Below are 18,192 nucleotides of genomic sequence, written 5' to 3'. Positions count from 1 at the left end.
TCCGACCCTTAAGGGGAAAAGAGGCCAGGGCCTTCAGGCTGGGGCGTAGTGACACCCCAGTTTGAAAACCACTGGACTAGAGGTAAAGAATCACGCATTGTCTCTTTTAATATCCCCAAACACAGGCTTAATTTTAACAACTGATCAATGCAATCCCTTCAGATGTGTGCTGTAATCTAAATAAGAAGACATGATATTTAAAGGCTATGCAAGTTTTTGCTACAAAGAGTACTTTAGTGTCTAAAGGCAAACATTTCTAGTGGTTCAAGATTTTATGAATGAAAGCCAGAGTCATTTAGGTTGTGCCAACCATGACCCCTGCACATGAGCGTCCATCTAGTTTATCTCTTCTTTTCTGCAGTACACCAGGGTGAGTCTACACCTGTCCTGTAAGCTGAGAACTGAGTGTGGCTTCTACCCCACTGCCAGCTTGCCAGTCTGGAAGGAAAGTGGACAGGTTGGAGGTTGTTTTTACCCCTCCCAGGTCTTCTCAGTAAGCAGGAGGTCACCAAGGAGAGCATGATTAATCTTTGCTTTATCCTCTTTTCCCCTTACTCATGGCATCTGCTTAAAATTCTAAAAAAGCAACATTATTAAACTGAAAAACTCAATTGTGAGTTTATGACCATTTTTATACTGCTACCGAATTACTTTGGAAATTGGACAGTAGTAGTGGAGTAAACATATGAACAGTTCAAGGAATGACTTAAACAGAAGACCACTTAGGGCCCAATGATATCCAACTTACTAGCACTGATGCAAGCACTACATGCTGCCACAGAGGAGCTGTCACAGAGACCTCCTCAAAGGTAAGGGAACTTTTGGCATAACATGGGCATAATGAATGAGCTTGTTTATCGAGCTACTCCTACTCATTCTTTCTACTGACCTTTTCATACTTAAAGGCTTTACAACCTTTACTTCATTCATCCATTCTCCCATTTAAAATAGGTTACTCTTTTTTCCATTTTATATTTTGGGAACAGAGGGTGAGAGAGCGAGCCCAAAGCCACCAAGATTGCACTATAAATACTGCACTATATTGTATACAGCCATTTACTAAACTCCATAGTTTATTTCCATCAGCCAAAGGATTATACCACTGCAAGGATGAAAAACTTGAACTAAGAATCTCTACAAGTAAAGATGGTATTGTACTGCCAAAGTGTTGGATTTCAAAATTATGTTCAGCTGTGACCTTGCATAATTCTAAATAAATCTTTATCCCTTTGTGCTTCTGTGCCCCATTTATAAAATGGGAATAAGAGGGATAATTGTTCTGAGAACAAATTAAGCATAGTAAAAGCACTTTGGATATGCAGAAGTGCTATGTATACAAAAAGTGACAATTTTGCAGGACAAAATTGGAATTTTTTGCCACTATTAGCCAATCATCTAAACATTCTACTGCTAGACAAATACAACAATATTTTCCCATCTATTATAAGGTACAAAACCAGGCCTTCATATTAACAATGAAAACCTACCCTGCTGAAGTCAAAAATTCTTAACAGCAATCTGAACTCTTAATGGAAGTTGTCTTACAGGAGTTGTCTAGTTCAAGGGTATTCCAGACTTCTGTAAACGTCACCAAGTGAAGGTTTGATTGGTGCCTGTACACAAGGGGCTCTTGCTTTTACACACATTGGATATTGTTTCAACAAGCTTGAGTAAATAAATGTGGCACCAGAGTGAGGAGAATCTGATTTCTCTCTCTCTCTCTCTCTCTCTCTCTCACACACACACACACACACACACACACACACACACTCTCTCTCTCTCTCTCTCTCTCTCTCTCTCTCTCTCCAAAGGGGATGCCAACTATGCGACTTAGATTGCCCTTATAAACAGAGAGAAAGAAGAGGGCTTTTTGAAGAAAATACCTTTACACTGAACTTACCAGCAAAGCATTTGGAACAGAGATTCATAGTCTTGCTGGACCTGGGGCAAGGGGAAAAAAAGCAGAGCTTAAAATTCTTGTAGTTATTAGTACCAAGTTTTTAAATTAGTAGAGCAAGCTGAAAATGGAAGACAAGACAAACAGTACAAAACCTCTGGCTAGCCATTTATACCAGTGATTAATGAACTGCTATGGTGAGTCAGTCGAAACATTTCAGACTATCAGTACTGTACTCGATCCCTAAACAGACTAGGATTCTGAAAGTACTAACAGCCGCTTGGCAGATCACACATATTCAACCTGCATACATAGCATATATAGTAGAGACCTGAGGAGGTGGGAGATTTTTGCTCTGCCTTCTTTCCCTCTAACCACATGAACAGGCTTGGAACTAAGAGAAGCTTGTATTTGGGGTGAGGGTAAATAAAGGCAAATGGCTGCTACATTCAGATTGTATCATGCTCTCAAGTTGTGCTACCTGTGTCAACCCCTGCTAACTGGTTAAGAGGCACTTTTTCAAGTGGGTGCTCCTCTTTTATTTAGCAGGGGGAGAGCAACTGGCCCACCTCACCCCAGCAGTGTCTTTTCTAGTGGCTATCTGCTGGTGTTAAATACTATAAATACTGGCTATAAATACTGTTGTTGTTGTTGTTGTTGTTGTTGTTGTTGTGTTGCATCTTTTTAGATTGTGAGCGCTTTTGGGACAGGGAGCCATTAGATATTTGATTTTCTCTGTAAACCGCTTTGTGAACTTTTTGTTGAAAAGCGGTATATAAATGCCGTTGTTGTTGTTGTTGCTCTGCCCAAGGAGAAAAAAAATATCCAAAAGTTTATGGACAGGCTTTGGTAGAAACATGTTTGATAGAAAGGTTGTTTTCATTTAAACCTTACAGCTCCCCACAGGCTTGGGGTATCATTGTCTATCATGACACAAAATAGCAGCATGAAATACACTGGGTTCCTGAGTTATGGGCATCTGAATGATGGATGCCCAAGTTATGGACAACTGCATTGGAACTTTTATGCCGACACAGTCTGTCCATTTTAGTGCTACTGCACAGGTGTAATAGTGCTCAGCCGGCAAGAGCTGGGTGTTTAGATTCATGTACGTTCTGATTTTGGGATAGATCTCCAAAATGGAACCCAGTATGTCTGTTAGGGATTTGGTGTACTGCAGTGGTTCTCATACATTTAGCACCGGGATCCACTTTTTAGAATGAGAATCTGTCAGGACGCACCAGAAGTGATGTCATGACCGGAAGTGCAACATCAAGCAAGAAAATTTTTAACAATTCTAGGCTGCAATCCTATCCACACTTACCCAGGAGTAAGTCCCATTTACTATCATTGTTAAAAGAATATGCATAGTAGCTTGTTTAAAGTACAGCTCTGTAACATTTCCCCAATGCAGTCACATACCATGGTAGCATCAAGTCTAATATATTAAAAATAAGCGTTGAAATGAAAGGGGACCCACCTGAAATTGGCTCACGACCTACCTAGTGGGTCCCGACCCACAGTTTGAGAAACACTAGTGTACTGCATTTATAGTAGAGTCTCAGTAGGACTCTAAAGTGTTGCAATTCTGTAGAATGGAGTTTCTACTAAGCCAATGGTTCCCAAACGGTGAGAGCCGTGGAATCTTCATGAAAACCCACTACTCTATACAACATATAGGATTGTATCCCTAATGGGATGCTGCAGCCAATGGCCCAGTAGGTCGAGGGAGCTGTCAGTTGAAAAAGTTTGGGAACCAGTGTACTAAGCTAATTAATTATCCAAACATACTTATTCTGGAATACATCTACTAATCCAATTTTGTACTGCTAGGTCACAACATTCATATCTTACACTAAAAAGGCTTAACCCATTAAAGGCATCCACGTGATGATCCAGTTATTAATTTCTGTTCTTGGGTGCTACAGAACTGTCTCTCATATTTTTCATGTTCTTAAAAAAATTAAAAAATGAATGTAAACTATATCCAATATGAATGGTTGAAGTTTAAACTTGAAAATGTGGGTATAATGCCTAGAACAGGGTTTCTCAAACTGTGGGTCGGGACCCACTAGATGGGTCGTGAGCCAATTTTAGGTGTGTCCCCATTCGTTTCAATATTTTATTTTTACTATATTAGACTGGTATGTTACTGCATTTGGGGAAATGTTACAGATCTGTACTTTTAACAGGCTACTATGTATATGCTTTTAACAATGATAGTCACTCCTGGGTAAGTGTGGGTAGGATTCCAGCCTAGGATTATTAAAAATTTTCCTGCTTGATGATATCACTTCTGGTCATGATCCCTTCTGGTGGGTCCTGACAGATACTCATTCTAAAATGTGGGTCTCAGTGCTAAATGTTTGAGAACGACTGACCTAGAAAATCTCAGAAGGGTTTGAATAGAACTTCTCAGATCAAGAGGGTTTTAACAGCCTGAACTCCTTGTCTTCTCCTTATCCCATTGCTAGCAAAAGCAAGTTATATAAACCAAGTATGCAATTTATTCCAGTTGCTGCAAAATTTGACTTTTGGTGGTGAACTCTATTTTCCCCTCTTCAACTGTGTGCTTTCTACTCTGAGTCTGAATGGATCTGAAATCACATTGCAGGCAACACTGAAATCTCATTTTAAACAAATATATTTAAGTGCCCAAAGGAATACAGCCACACCTGAATTTGCTCAATGATGGAACTCAAGAGTGTGTTCCATTTCAGTAGTAAATACTAAAAAAATACACTTCTAAACCAGCCACCTACAAACATTCTCTATATTCAGGAAAACAGCAATTAAAACTTCCCAACAAAGTCAACATCCATGTTGTTGGTGTGTTGCACTTCAGTGCCTTCCCCCTAGAAGTTAGGCTTTTTGAAGTAACACAATATGCCAAGCTCGGGTTTTCCTGAGAAGTCATTAAACCCCAGGACAAGCAAGGAAAGAAGAGACAAAGTTCAAATGGTTCATATTTGTGATAAAGATTTTCAACAGTGTACAGGAACCAAAGTAGGCCAATTTCAAGTCTTCTCACACACCCCTTTATTGCATGCAACAAACAAAACAAAAATGCAACAAGATCATAGTAGAAAAACCTGGAACATCACAAAACTATAGCTCTTTTAAAAAGCAAAAGTTTGTTATCTTTCAAAGCAAATAGATTAAAGCTCTTTTTATGAAGTGGCAAAAGCCAATGGTTACAATTGGTACATGTAACAACACACACAAGAAGAAAATAAGATACACCACGAAACAAATATGGTCAACTTTCAAATTGTGATACAGCACAGAAATGAGGGCAATATATCAAATGTCTACCTCAGAAATATTTCAGTTTATGGGGGGCGGGGCCAGAGGCAACTGAATGGCTGTGCTTTTCTGAGCTCTTGAAAGCTCTTGGAAATTATGCTATTTCCTCCCCCCAAAAAACCGTGGGTCTGAGGAGATCCGAGGATCTGTGATCAGGAGAGATTCGATCCTACGGATGGTGTACAGTTTCGGAGAGGAAGGGTTCAGTCAGGGGTTGTTTTTTTCTCCAAAGGAACCCAACCATCAATGTTGGTGAGGATTCATGTTGAAACTAAACTGAAGGCCCCAAGCAGAGAAGGACCTTGGAAGAACTAAGTGAGTGTTGTTCTGCTGTATGTGTCTGGCACTGATTGATTGACTGCCTGATTAAGCTTTTGCCCAAGGAAAGAAGGATAGGCAGGTTTTTTCCCCTCTGGGAAGAGGAAGAGGGGGGAGATTTTCTCCGCTCATTTGTTTGCTTGTGTGAGAAGAAGCTTTGGAGGAGACCTGCTAGTTATGGAGCTAGTTATGGAAATATGAGAGCATAACTCTAACTTTACCAATCCAAAACTCGTTGGATTACAAATTAATCGTTTTGGAATATAAACTTTGCTTTGAAATGCTCAGTTTCATTTTCCTGTGGAGATCTTGGAGTGCCTGTGGAGAGGGCTGGAGATCTGCATTTCTTTGTTTTGCAAAAGTGGTTTTATTGTTTTGAATTCCTCCGACTACCTCCTGGAAAGGAATGCAGTTGATGTAGCAACAAACGCAAGCAATAGAATCAAGATAACAGAATAAGAAGAATAGAACATCGGGGACATCTAATGGATTTAAAAAGACATTGCAAGGATAAGAACAGGACTTGACAAGTGAAGTAAGGAGGATGATACGCTGAAGACATCTAGTGGCGTTAAAACATGTTGCAAGGCAAAGGTTTATTTGACTTAAAATTTCCCTGTGTTGGTTTTTATGGGTGAATAGTTGATTTTAAGATGATGTGATGCATGGGTAACTGATAGTGATATATGTGATAACGGATATTTGAGTTTTACAGGAAAGGAGATATAAGAAGGAAGAAAAAGGATGACAGGAAAAGGAGCAAAAGTTAGGGGCTCTCCCGCCCTGGAGGTCAAGTTTGGGAAAACTAACAGAAGAGGAACCGAAAGGGAAAGATTGGAAGCAGACAATATAGAAAAATTAGTAGTGATGGGACAGCAGTTGGGCTGGGCTGGGGATAAGACTAGGCCCTCAGTTTGGATGTACTTGTTGTAAGAGGCGACTAAACAGCCACCAGGTAGATGGGACTTGTTAGCCTGGGAAGGCAGCTCATCTGAGAGAAGGAAAACTCTGATCCCAAACCTCCACTGCCTTGTGGCTACATCCAGTTATGGAAAAGGCTTCAGGAGTCCACCTCGAGGCAAAATTCAGAGCCAGAGTCCCTGAGGCAGCTCATGGCTGAACACAGTCATGTTCTGGCAACTCCTGCGACGCCGCTGGAACCAACCGTACTGGCTTCTGCCTTTCCATTGGACCATTTCAGCGACATGGAGAGGGGGGATTTGCTGCATGGGTAACAATCTATCCTCCATATCTACCTTACCCAGGCTTCGTGCACTGGAGAGGACACTGTTCCGGAACCACTATTCAGAGTGCGATACCATAGTCTTCCGAGACTGAAGGATGCCAACCGGGACAGCAGCACACAAATCAATTTCTGCAGGTTCAAGGTAGTCTGGTTGTTTTAACTACACAACTAAATGATCTTAGTGTGCAACTGAAAGCCGTTAAAGACCAAGCAGATGAGAATACACAAAAGATTAGAAAATTAGAAAAAAGATAACAAAAGATCAATCTAGAATACTAGAGATAGAACAAAACCAATATGATGGAGAGGTAACTTTAATGGAAATTCAGATGGAGTGTGCAGCTCAAGTGGTGAGAAAACAAAATGTACCAGAACAGAAAGGGGGAAGGTTCACGACGTCTGATTGGTGATTTAATATCAGAGTGGATCGACACGCCAACAAATACTCATGGATCTGGATTCAGTGAGAAGCGTGAGCACTTTTTATCTAAGAACACATGAATTACCAAGAGAAATCCATGTGAAATTCATCAGAACTTTCTACAGAGATAAAATATTGAAGATCTCACAGGAAAAGGAATGGATGGTAGAGCGTAGCAAAGTGAAAATTCTGAGACATGTCCCATGGAGAGTGAGAAAGAAGAGAAAAGAATATGAAGAGCTAGCAAAATTTTTAAGAGGAAAGCAAATAACATATAGATGGCTTCTTCCAGAAGGTATGTTTTTTCAATTCCAGTCACAGAGATATAATATAAATTCAACAATGAAAGCAGAAAATTTTTCAAGTACAGTGATGAAAGGTGAGACGAGAAATGAAGACAATGAGGAAGAGGAACTGAGAAGAAAAGAACTAGAAAGTGTAGAAATGGAGCTGGAAGAAAAGAAATCAGATGATTCAGAGACAATGGAGGAATCAGAGAAGGAAGAAACTAGAGAGGCAAGGAGGCACTCATCGATAGTAACAAGACGACGACAAAAAGAGAAGGTGAATAGCAAAAAGAAACATGATGGCTAAGGGAGGATGGAGTATTTACTCTGTCAACATAAATGGTTTAAATTCACCTCAAAAATGAAAGAAAGTCTTCCCTCAATTGCAAAAGTTATTTGCTTAATATTATCTTACATATTATAAAGAAAATGATGTGTATTTAGTTATGATATTAACTGCTGTAAGGATTTTATATGCTAGATACTGGAAAGATATTAAAATTCCAACGAAAGATGAATAAATAGAGAAAATAATGAAAGTGGCGGAAATGGATAGGCTTACAGAGATTTTGGATCAACAGCGTAAAGCAACACAAATAGAGCAATGGAGATCATTTTATGCTTGGTTGAAAATGAAGTTGTAGATGTATAAGATAGGGCATTTAGATGAATATATTGCAAACATGATATATTATACAGGATATGATATGATAGATAAATGATATTAAGAGGCTAAACTAGAAGAGGAACAAGATTAGAAGATACGTACTGATTGATTAGATATATTGATAAATGATTGCCTGTACTTTCCAACAGTGTGTTTTTGTGGTTTTCTTTGTGTTGTGTATTGAGTTTGTGTTTGTTATGTGTTTGTTCATACTTGTTTGTTTTTATTTTGGAAAATAATAAAAAAATATTTCAGTTTATCAAGTAGATAGCAGGTAGGCTCGTGAGTCTCTTTGCTACTGGCTTTATGTAAATGGATGTACAACACTTACTACTAAGGGAATCTGCTACATGGTGAAAGCCAACTCAGAAAACAGATGCAGAATATGCAGATGCAGAATAGTTTTGCTGCAGATGAAACTACAGCTGTTTGGAATAAAGAGTTTACCTACGCAATCCATATTGGAGCGAAGTAAAAATTTTTGATGGAAAATGATATTTATACATTGCTTACATTTCACAGGACCAATCTATGAAGACAAATTAGTCACACTTCAGATTTCCAATATACTGTTTCCAGTATACAGTTGGGCAATACAACAGATTTACCATATATTTGTTAATCTGGAGAAACTGATTAAACATTCACTATATAATAAACATTCACTATATTACAGTCTGGCCTCTATCTGTGGATTCAGGCCCTGCGCATTTGACTAGCCACAGGTCCCAAATTTGCAGATTCAGTCTGGCCTGGACCCTCCAGAGGCAATCAAAGCTGTGGTCTGGTCACCTCTGGAGTGTGCTCTGAGGCCTTTGGGAGGCCTTAGAGGATAACTTCCAGTTTTGGGGGAGGAAACTGTAAGTGACATTTTAGGTCTTTATAAGGCCTTCTGCGGCCTGAGGAAGCGTCCACATGCCTCTGAAGGCATTATAAAGGCCTAAAACATCACTTCCGGTTTCCCCAAAAAACTAGGAGTGACCATCTAAGGCAGTGATTTTCAACCTTTTCATCTCATGGCACACTGACAAGGCACTAAAATGGTCAAGGTACACCACCAGGTTTTTGACAATTGACAAGGCACACCATGGTGCCAGTGGAGGCTCACATCTCCCATTGGCCCTATTAATAAATGATCTTCCCCCAAATTTCTGTGGCACACCTGTGGACTACTTGCGGCACACCAGTGTGCCACAGCACAGTAGTTGAAAATGGCTGATCTAAGGCCTCCCAAAGGCCTCAGAACACCCTCTGGAGGCAACTGGAGCAAAGGTCAAGTTGCCTCTGGAGGGTTAAAGCCACCAAGATTAACAGATTTGATTATCTGCTGGTTTCAGCATGGATGCCAAGGCACCACTAGTGTAATGTGACACAGAACATTTTTGCTTGGCACTTTTGTAGTTATAACTAAGGTAGTGTGAAGTGAGATCTTCACTGAAATAGAAGACGACTTCCATTGTTTATCAGATTAACTTTAGACAGCCCATAGACATCATACATAAATGGGATGGTAAACCCGTGTCTAGCCTGTACTACCTTAGAGGGCAGCTGGCGCGTTCACATGACTGAGTGTTCAGCTATAAAATAAAATGCTGCACATAAAATTCACTGCCTAAAATGTTATCAAAGGTGGTTAGTTCTGACTTGCCTGCCTCTTTTGGCAACTAGGTTTTAGATTAGTGATTTTCAACCAGTGTGCCACAGCACATTGGCATGCTGCGAGTGATCCGCAGATGTGTGGTGGGCATTTGGAGGAGGATAATCAGTAGGACCATTGGGAGATGTGAGCCTCCCACTGACAGTGTGGTGTGCCTTGCCAATTATTAAAAAACTGATGATGTGCATTGACAATTTCAGTTTGTTTTTGGGGGGGCAAAATGCAACTGATCTGAGTGAACAAGCCATTCTACTCTCTAAATTACTTGCCTTCCAAACACTGTAAGAGGAACACTCTGCTCTTCTTCTTCTTCAATCTTTTTGTGCCAGGAAGACTTCAGTAAATTATGTTACTTAGGGTTACTCAACACTGTCTACACTATATGTATATAGTATGAGAACAGTATAGCTGTTTTACCCATTTAAAAAGGGGAGATGCCCAAGATTAAGTTTATGCTCAAGATACTTGATTATCTAGCATAGTCACATCTTAGCAACTGCAATGATATGCCTTTCACACACAGCTTATTTGGGGAGAATTATAAAAATTCTTCCTATTCCTCCATGTAAATTCAAACAGAAGGAGAAATATCGATGGTGTCAAACTGTAGCAATTCAGCAAAACCGTTGTAGCCCAGATGTTCAACAAAAGATGTGGGGGGAGTGAGACAGGAAGAAGAGAAAAACTGCTGGGAAAGGGCATGGTGGAAACTCTGCTGCAACAACTTAGTCTCAAGATGGTGATTCAAGAAGTTCTCTGCAGACCTAATTACAGTCGTGTGCCATTTTACAACAGGGAGGTGGACCGGTATCCCTATCATCAAGCGGGGCTTGATGTAATGTAAAGCCTCCGGAGGCAAGAGGATGTTCCACTCCCCTCGCCTTCTGAGCCTCCAAGAGGCAGCGCACATCAATTCCTGCATTGTTTCCCCCATATTCACAATTTGTTTTCCAAGACTTTAGACTACACTGTCCTAATGTTTCATAATTTTAAGTTACAATAGTTCACTCATGTTCACCATGCTTTTCTAAAGCATATCCATTCCAGTTGAATAAAAACCTAAATGCAGGTTGGCTCTATTAAGCTACAAAGTACTCAAGGCTGGATCCAAACAGCAGGCCTTCCACAAATTCAACCTACAGAAGACAGACAAGAGCCATTTAAATGTGATTACTTCATGGATTTCATTTTTTTAATACACTCCTTATTGCATTGTCTTTGGCATAACAAGGATATTTTTTCCTGACATAGGAAAAAGTAGTGTGAGCACAGAAGCAAGCATGCTTGACCACATGTCAGAGCACCATTATGAATGGGGCATTCATATTCTCATGAGTTATTTATCCCAGAATAAGTAGTTATCTTAACAATTCATTTGTTATGTTCTTTAATGGAAAATAATAAACTTCAATTATATAATGGTTAAGTGTTAGGGTGTGGTGAAAAACCCATGTGTACAATTACAAGAGAAAGATCCTAACGGGATATAGTTCTGAGAACAGTTTCAGAAAATAGTTCTGCCAAGAGCAGAACCTACCTATATCATTAACTTTTTATTATTCCATATCCTTTCACAAAATAAAATGACATCCACTAAGATACTATTAACGACACCTAAGAATTTAGAAGCAATCAGGCAAAGGAACACAACTACAAGAGTCTCCCCCCATTAGACATAATATAATGTCTCTCACTCACTCATACACCCCCCCCCACACACACACTCACAGGTTTTCTGCTTAGTCTACTTATTGATGAGTGTAAAAACAAATTTAAGCTGTCTTATAAAGCTGTCAATCAGCAATAAAAACTGCTTTTGGTTTCCTTCCAGTGTCAGTGCTGAAGTACAGTAGAAAATGTTTGAAGTAACTTAAGAATTTACTAAAATACACTTTTCAAGCATTGAATTCTGCTCTAATTCAAGCACTAAATTCTGCTCACAGTTCTGCTCTTGGAGGAAGTCCCAATGAAAGTGGGGGCTTATTTCCGAAGAGACATGAATACGATTGTATTACGACCCTCTGTAGCTTAAAATTGCTTCTACAAAACAGAAAGGTTTCCAAAATTCATGCATACTTTGATAGACACAAATCTCTGTATGTGCTAATCATCATAAAGATGGAAAACCAAATACAAAAAGGTATTATCTCAAGTGATACAGGACAAACAAACATAGCAATTCTACCTTGAGCACCTGTTATCACTCTCAGGCACACCCTCAGATAGACAAATTCAAGGACATGAGTCAATAGATCACACAGTCAAATAGCAAATTTTCCTTATTACAACAGCTGGAAAGTACTGTCACAATCACAAAGAGGCTATCACCAGTGGTGCTCATGAGCTGCCAATTCATAAGGTCTATCCTTTTTGGGAACAAATCAAGCCAGAAATGTCACTCAAATCAAGAATCACATATTATAATGCCTTTGTACAAATCGATGGTAAGGCCACGTCTGGAGTATTGTGTCCAGTTCTGGTCGCCACATCTCAAAAGGATATAGTGGAAATAGAAAAGGTGCAAAAGAGAGCGACTAAGATGATTACGGGGCTGGGGCACCTTCCTTATGAGGAAAGGCTACGGCGTTTGGGCCTCTTCAGCCTAGAAAAGAGACGCTTGAGGGGGGACATGATTGAGACATACAAAATTATGCAGGGGATGGACAGAGTGGATAGGGAGATGCTCTTTACACTCTCACATAATACCAGAACCAGGGGACATCCACTCAAATTGAGTGTTGGGCGGGTTAGGACAGACAAAAGAAAATATTTCTTTACTCAGCGCGTGGTCGGTCTGTGGAACTCCTTGCCACAGGATGTGGTGCTGGCGTCTAGCCTAGACGCCTTTAAAAGGGGATTGGACGGGTTTCTGGAGGAAAAATCCATTATGGGGTACAAGCCATGATGTGTATGCGCGACCTCCTGATTTTAGGAATGGGTTAAGTCAGAATGCCAGATGTAGGGGAGAGCACCAGGATGAGGTCTCTTGTTATCTGGTGTGCTCCCTGGGGCATTTGGTGGGCCGCTGTGAGATACAGGAAGCTGGACTAGATGGGCCTATGGCCTGATCCAGTGGGGCTGTTCTTATGTTCTTATGAATATGGTTGCCATGGTACCCAACAGAGGTAACAGCCTTTCACACTTCATAAATGGGAATCCTTGCTTGTCTAGCTATTTAATTCAAATGACCACTAGATGCACTTTTGACCCTTCTGAATACCTTCCTATGGCCATGGCAGTCTTCCACCCAAGCATCATGTGCATACTTTGTACAATGAAGATTCACAAGATTTCGGAAAGCAAGTTTTGGTGAATATAAGACCAGAATCCATATAAATTCTTCAATAAGCGAAAGCCACAGAATGCTAAGATGCTGTGTGATAAATCAAAGATAATGATTAACTGATTTACTGCATAGAACTGGTTTATAAAGCAAGTTATTCTACTTTCTTGCTACTAGAATCGAAGCACTTGACAAAGAAACATTCATTTGAAAGGAGTTAAAATTTGCTAAGTACAAGTGTATTCAAGCTTCCAGTATAAGATTGCTGAAGCTTTAATTTAAAAAATTTAAATAATGTAATTTTAATATTAAGATTTAGGGGAGGGCACCAGGATGAGGTCTCTTGTTATCTGGTGTGCTCCCTGGGGCATTTGGTGGGCCGCTGTGAGATACAGGAAGCTGGACTAGATGGGCCTATGGCCTGATCCAGTGGGGCTGTTCTTATGTTCTTATTTATGTTATTTTATGTATAAAATATCCTTTCATTGTGTTAGGCCAGCCACACTGATAAAAGTGATGCAGACATTCAGTCTTAATGTGATCATACAGCACTGCAAAATTGGATAGGAATGGTCCTCTAGACCAGGGGTCTCCAAACCTTTTGACCAGAGGGCTGCATCAAATATCTGGCGAGATGTGGAGGGCCGGAAAAAATTTTTAAATATAAAATTTAAATAAATAGGAGATGGAACATATATATTGGCAACCTTCAGTCTCGAAAGACTATGGTATCGCGCTCTGAAAGGTGGTTCTGGCACAGCGTCTAGTGTGGCTGAAAAGGCCAATCCGGGAGTAACAATCCCTTCCACACCAGGAGCAAGGGCAGTCTGTCCCTGGTCTGTCTCCCTGGCTATGGGCCTTCCTTCTTTGCCTCTTTGCCTCAGACAGTTGGCCAAGTGTCTCTTCAAACTGGGAAAGGCCATGCTGCACAGCCTGCCTCCAAGCGGGCCGCTCAGAGGCCAGGGTTTCCCACTTGTTGAGGTCCATTCCTAAGGCCTTCAGATCCCTCTTGCAGATGTCCTAGTATCGCAGCTGCGGTCTACCTGTAGGGCACTTTCCTTGCACGAGTTCTCCATAGAGGAGATCCTTTGGGATCTGCCCATCATCCATTCTCACGACATGACCGAGCCAATGCAGGCGTCTCTGTTTCAGCAGTGAATACATGCTAGGGATTCCAGCACGTTCCAGGACTGTGTTGTTAGGAACTTTGTCCTGCCAGGTGATGCCGAGGATGCGTCGGAGGCAGCGCATGTGGAAAGAGTTCAGTTTCCTCTCCTGTTGTGAGCGGAGAGTCCATGACTCGCTGCAGTACAGAAGTGTACTCAGGACGCAAGCTCTGTAGACCTGGATCTTGGTATGTTCCGTCAGCTTCTTGTTGGACCAGACTCTCTTTGTGAGTCTGGAAAACGTGGTAGCTGCTTTACCGATGCGTTTGTTTAGCTCGGTATTGAGAGAAAGTGTCAGAGATCATTGAGCCAAGGTACACAAAGTCATGGACAACCTCCAGTTCATGCGCAGAGATTGTAATGCTGGGAGGTGAGTCCACATCCTGAACCATGACCTGTGTTTTCTTTAAGCTGATCGTCAGTCCAAAATCTTGGCAGGCCTTGCTAAAACGATCCATGAGCTGCTGGAGATCTTTGGCAGAGTGGGCAGTGACAGCTGCATCATCGGCAAAGAGGAAGTCAAGCAGACATTTCAGCTGGACTTTGGACTTTGCTCTCAGTCTGGAGAGGTTGAAGAGCTTTCCATCTGATCTGGTCCGGAGATAGATGCCTTCTGTTGCAGTTCCAAAGGCCTGCTTCAGCATGACAGTGAAGAAAATCCCAAACAAGGTTGGTGCAAGAACACAGCCCTGCTTCACGCCACTTCGGATGTCAAAGGGGTCTGATGTGGAGCCATCAAAGACAACAGTGTCCTTCGTGTCCTTGTGGAAGGATCTGATGATGCTGAGGAGCGTGGGTGGACATCCGATCTTGGGGAGAATCTTGAAGAGGCCGTCCCTGCTGACCAGGTTGAAGGCCTTCGTGAGATCTATGAAGGCTATAAAGAGTGGCTGTCATTGTTCCCTGCATTTTTCCTGCAGTTGTCTAAGGGAGAATACCATATCAGTGGTGGACCTGTTGGCTCGGAATCCGCACTGCGATTCTGGATAGACGCTCTCTGCAAGTACCTGGAGCCTCTTTAGTGCAACTCGGGCAAACAACTTTCCTACAACGCTAAGGAGAGAGATGCAACGGTAGTTGTTGCAGTCACCCCTGTCACCTTTGTTCTTGTACAGCGTGATGATGTTTGCATCCCTCATGTCTTGAGGTACTCCACCTTCTCCCTACTGGCTCTCTACTTCTCTTCGACTACTGGCTCCAGCTCTGTTCCAAGATACAGATAGCAGCTGACACGGGCAACATCAAGGGGATGTATGATGGTATCAAGCAGGCCCTAGGTCCAACACAGAAGAAAATTGCCCCCCTGAAGTCTGCAACAGGCGAGGTCATCCAGGATCGGGCGCAGCAGATGGAACGCTGGGTGCAGCACTACTCTGAGCTATATTCCAGAGATAATGTAGTCACCGAAGAAGCGCTGAACAACATTGAGTGTCTGCCTGTGTTGGAGGAGCTTGACAGTGAACCAACCCTAGAAGAACTTCACGTGGCCCTGGACTCCCTTGCCTTTGGCAAGGCACCAGGAAAAGACAGCATCCCTGCTGAAGTCCTAAAGTGCTGCAAAGAGATCATCGTCACTGAGCTGCATGAGATGGAACTTAGATGAGTGAATAAATGAATGAATGGGCTCATTCATTCAACCTCAATGTTCAATGTTCAGTTGAATGGGCCAGAGGCTTTCAGGGAACAAGAGGTTGCTGCAGGCTAGAAAGAGGCTTGCTGCGGGCCACATCTGGCCCCCGGGCCGGAGTTTGGAGACCCCTGCCCTAGACAGTCAACAATAATGACTGCCAGTCATAATTTTCATGACTATTTAAGTCATTTTCACAGCACCTTTTAGCTGTGTCTTAGCCTTCACCTATTGATCAGACTTTCTTCACTTCAGGACTCTTCAACCTAAAAGGCCTCAATACAAAACATACTTGTCATTTCTGCAAGTCTGAGCAGAATGACTGTCAAACAAACAGAAGGTTCTTCATTAAAGCAGAGAGAACTGTTAAGTTCCAATTGCCTTTTATTTTGGTAACACTATCCAAATATTGACCATGCTGAACAAGAAAACACACCACCAAGTCAACCTAATGCAAAAGAAAGAGAGCGAATACCATACAAATCACTTTGATACCTAAGAAATTAATGTATCAAACTGATTTGTATGGTATTCGCTCTCTTTCTTCTTTGCAATGATAAAAGCAGTTTAAAAAAATTAAAAAGTGCATCTCTTTAAAACTGTGGTTTAAAAACAGCTTTTTTCACTTGTGTGGAGAGGCAGTCGGCAATTAGAACCCCTGCTTTGCCTGGCAGCTAAAGAATGGCATGATCACTTGCATGACTGTCTACAACAGTAAGAAAAGCAGTTTTTAAACTGTGATTTTAAAGGGATGCATTTTTCCCCTTCTCCAGGGATCAGCCCATTCCTTCTCAATTGCAGTGGTCATTCGTGCTGAGTCAAATCCATGTATAAAAAAAATCTGTGTATAACAAGGTTGGACCTGTACTCACAATGCCTGAAATCGGCAGGGCTTCTGAGAAGAATGTCATCGGGAGGACAGAGTTTCTTTGGGGCCCCTCTGCAGAGGGACTGGGTGGTGATGGGCAAGCGGAACAGGGCAGGGAGGGGCGAAGCAGGTGGAGACAGCTGGAAAGGTCTTGGAGCCCAGGTCTACCCACCCATGTGGCCCTGGCAGCTGGAGACAGTCATACTGAAAACCAAGTACACTCCTCAGTCTCTCTGAAGTATAGAAAATCGTTGTAGGAAGTCCGCCCCGTCACACTGAGGCTCCCACCAGAAGGGAGAGTGTCCTGTGCACACTAAAACTGGCTTCTGCAGCAGCTGCAGTCTTGCAGATAAGGTCCCCGAGCTCCTCAACACTCCTTGCAGGCAAGTCCATAAGCCCAAGAGCTGCTATCACAGGCCATTTCCTCCCAGATTGGACACTGTGTTGGCCCAGCATATATGGCTTGCCGGGAGCTGTAGTAACTGCAGCTGCACACTCACCGTAGTGTCCCCAGCATCCTGTGCAGGCAACAAGTCTGAGTAGAGAGGAAAATGTCAGATCCCAGGAAAATTCTGGGGCCCCTCCTTTGGCTACTGGGCACCCTTTGGACCCTGGGCCCAGGTACAAATTACCCCCTTTACCCCCCTCTCCTAGGCCCTGGAAATCAGCATCAACCTAACAGGTGGCTGACCTGCAAAAACAGTTGCTGCAATACTGCATTAGACTTTCAGCATGCAAAATGAGCTCACCTTTACAACAAGTAGGACAACGCAATCAAGCTATGCAAAAGAGAAGGGCTTGTTAGCACAAACTTAAAGTGAATTGGTTCTGATAAATGTATTGCCAAAATACGGCTTCTGAATTTTTCTTGGGGGCAAATATTCCTATCTGCAACGTGTAGTAAGTTAACACTAATTACATCAACAAAAAACAATTAAGTCTTTTAAGGACAGATAACTGCACATAACAGTTAAATGGTTTCATTGCTAGAGATAGCTTATAAATGTGAGATTTCAACATGTGTGACATAAACACGTCTGTTTACTTTCACTTTCTTCTTTTTGATCAAAATAATCAAAAATGAACTCTTAAAAGACTAGACTCAGGTGAAGAATCTCATTAGGTAAGATATTTTTATTGATGAAAATATAAGCATAAGACAAATCTCTCCCGCTGCATCAGTGAAAATTGGTCTTCCAAGTATTCTTTTCCCTTCCCCCCTTCCTTTAAAGGCAAAGACTTCATGCCCTCTCTTTGTCAAGCGTTCTATTGTCTGATCAACTTCACTTAGGGAAAGAGTTCTAATCTCTAACTTAATTTCTTCTATATTTCAGAACAAAGCAATTTTGGTAACAATAAGTTACACAGCCTCTAGCCCAAGGGATACAGACAGAGATGTATTAAATGTAATTTTAACAGTCTAGAGAATTAATTTCTCAGAAAATCAGT

General features: G+C 41.6%; 1 protein-coding gene across 2 annotated transcripts in view; it reads right to left on the bottom strand.

The window, feature by feature from the left end:
- ZFAND3 (zinc finger AN1-type containing 3) overlaps positions 1 to 18,192 on the bottom strand; it is a 184,721-nt gene that overhangs the window by 132,467 nt on the left and 34,062 nt on the right. For both annotated transcript variants that reach the window (XM_066618640.1, XM_066618639.1), the window contains exon 2: positions 1,901 to 1,941. In XM_066618640.1, coding sequence (XP_066474737.1) covers positions 1,901 to 1,941 — 41 coding nt within the window. The remainder of the gene's footprint in view (positions 1 to 1,900; positions 1,942 to 18,192) is intronic.

This window comes from Tiliqua scincoides, chromosome 1 (assembly GCF_035046505.1).
Source record: "Tiliqua scincoides isolate rTilSci1 chromosome 1, rTilSci1.hap2, whole genome shotgun sequence".
In the NCBI taxonomy this organism is placed as follows: Eukaryota; Metazoa; Chordata; class Lepidosauria; order Squamata; family Scincidae; genus Tiliqua; species Tiliqua scincoides.
This window is presented reverse-complemented; position numbering and strand designations above follow the sequence as displayed.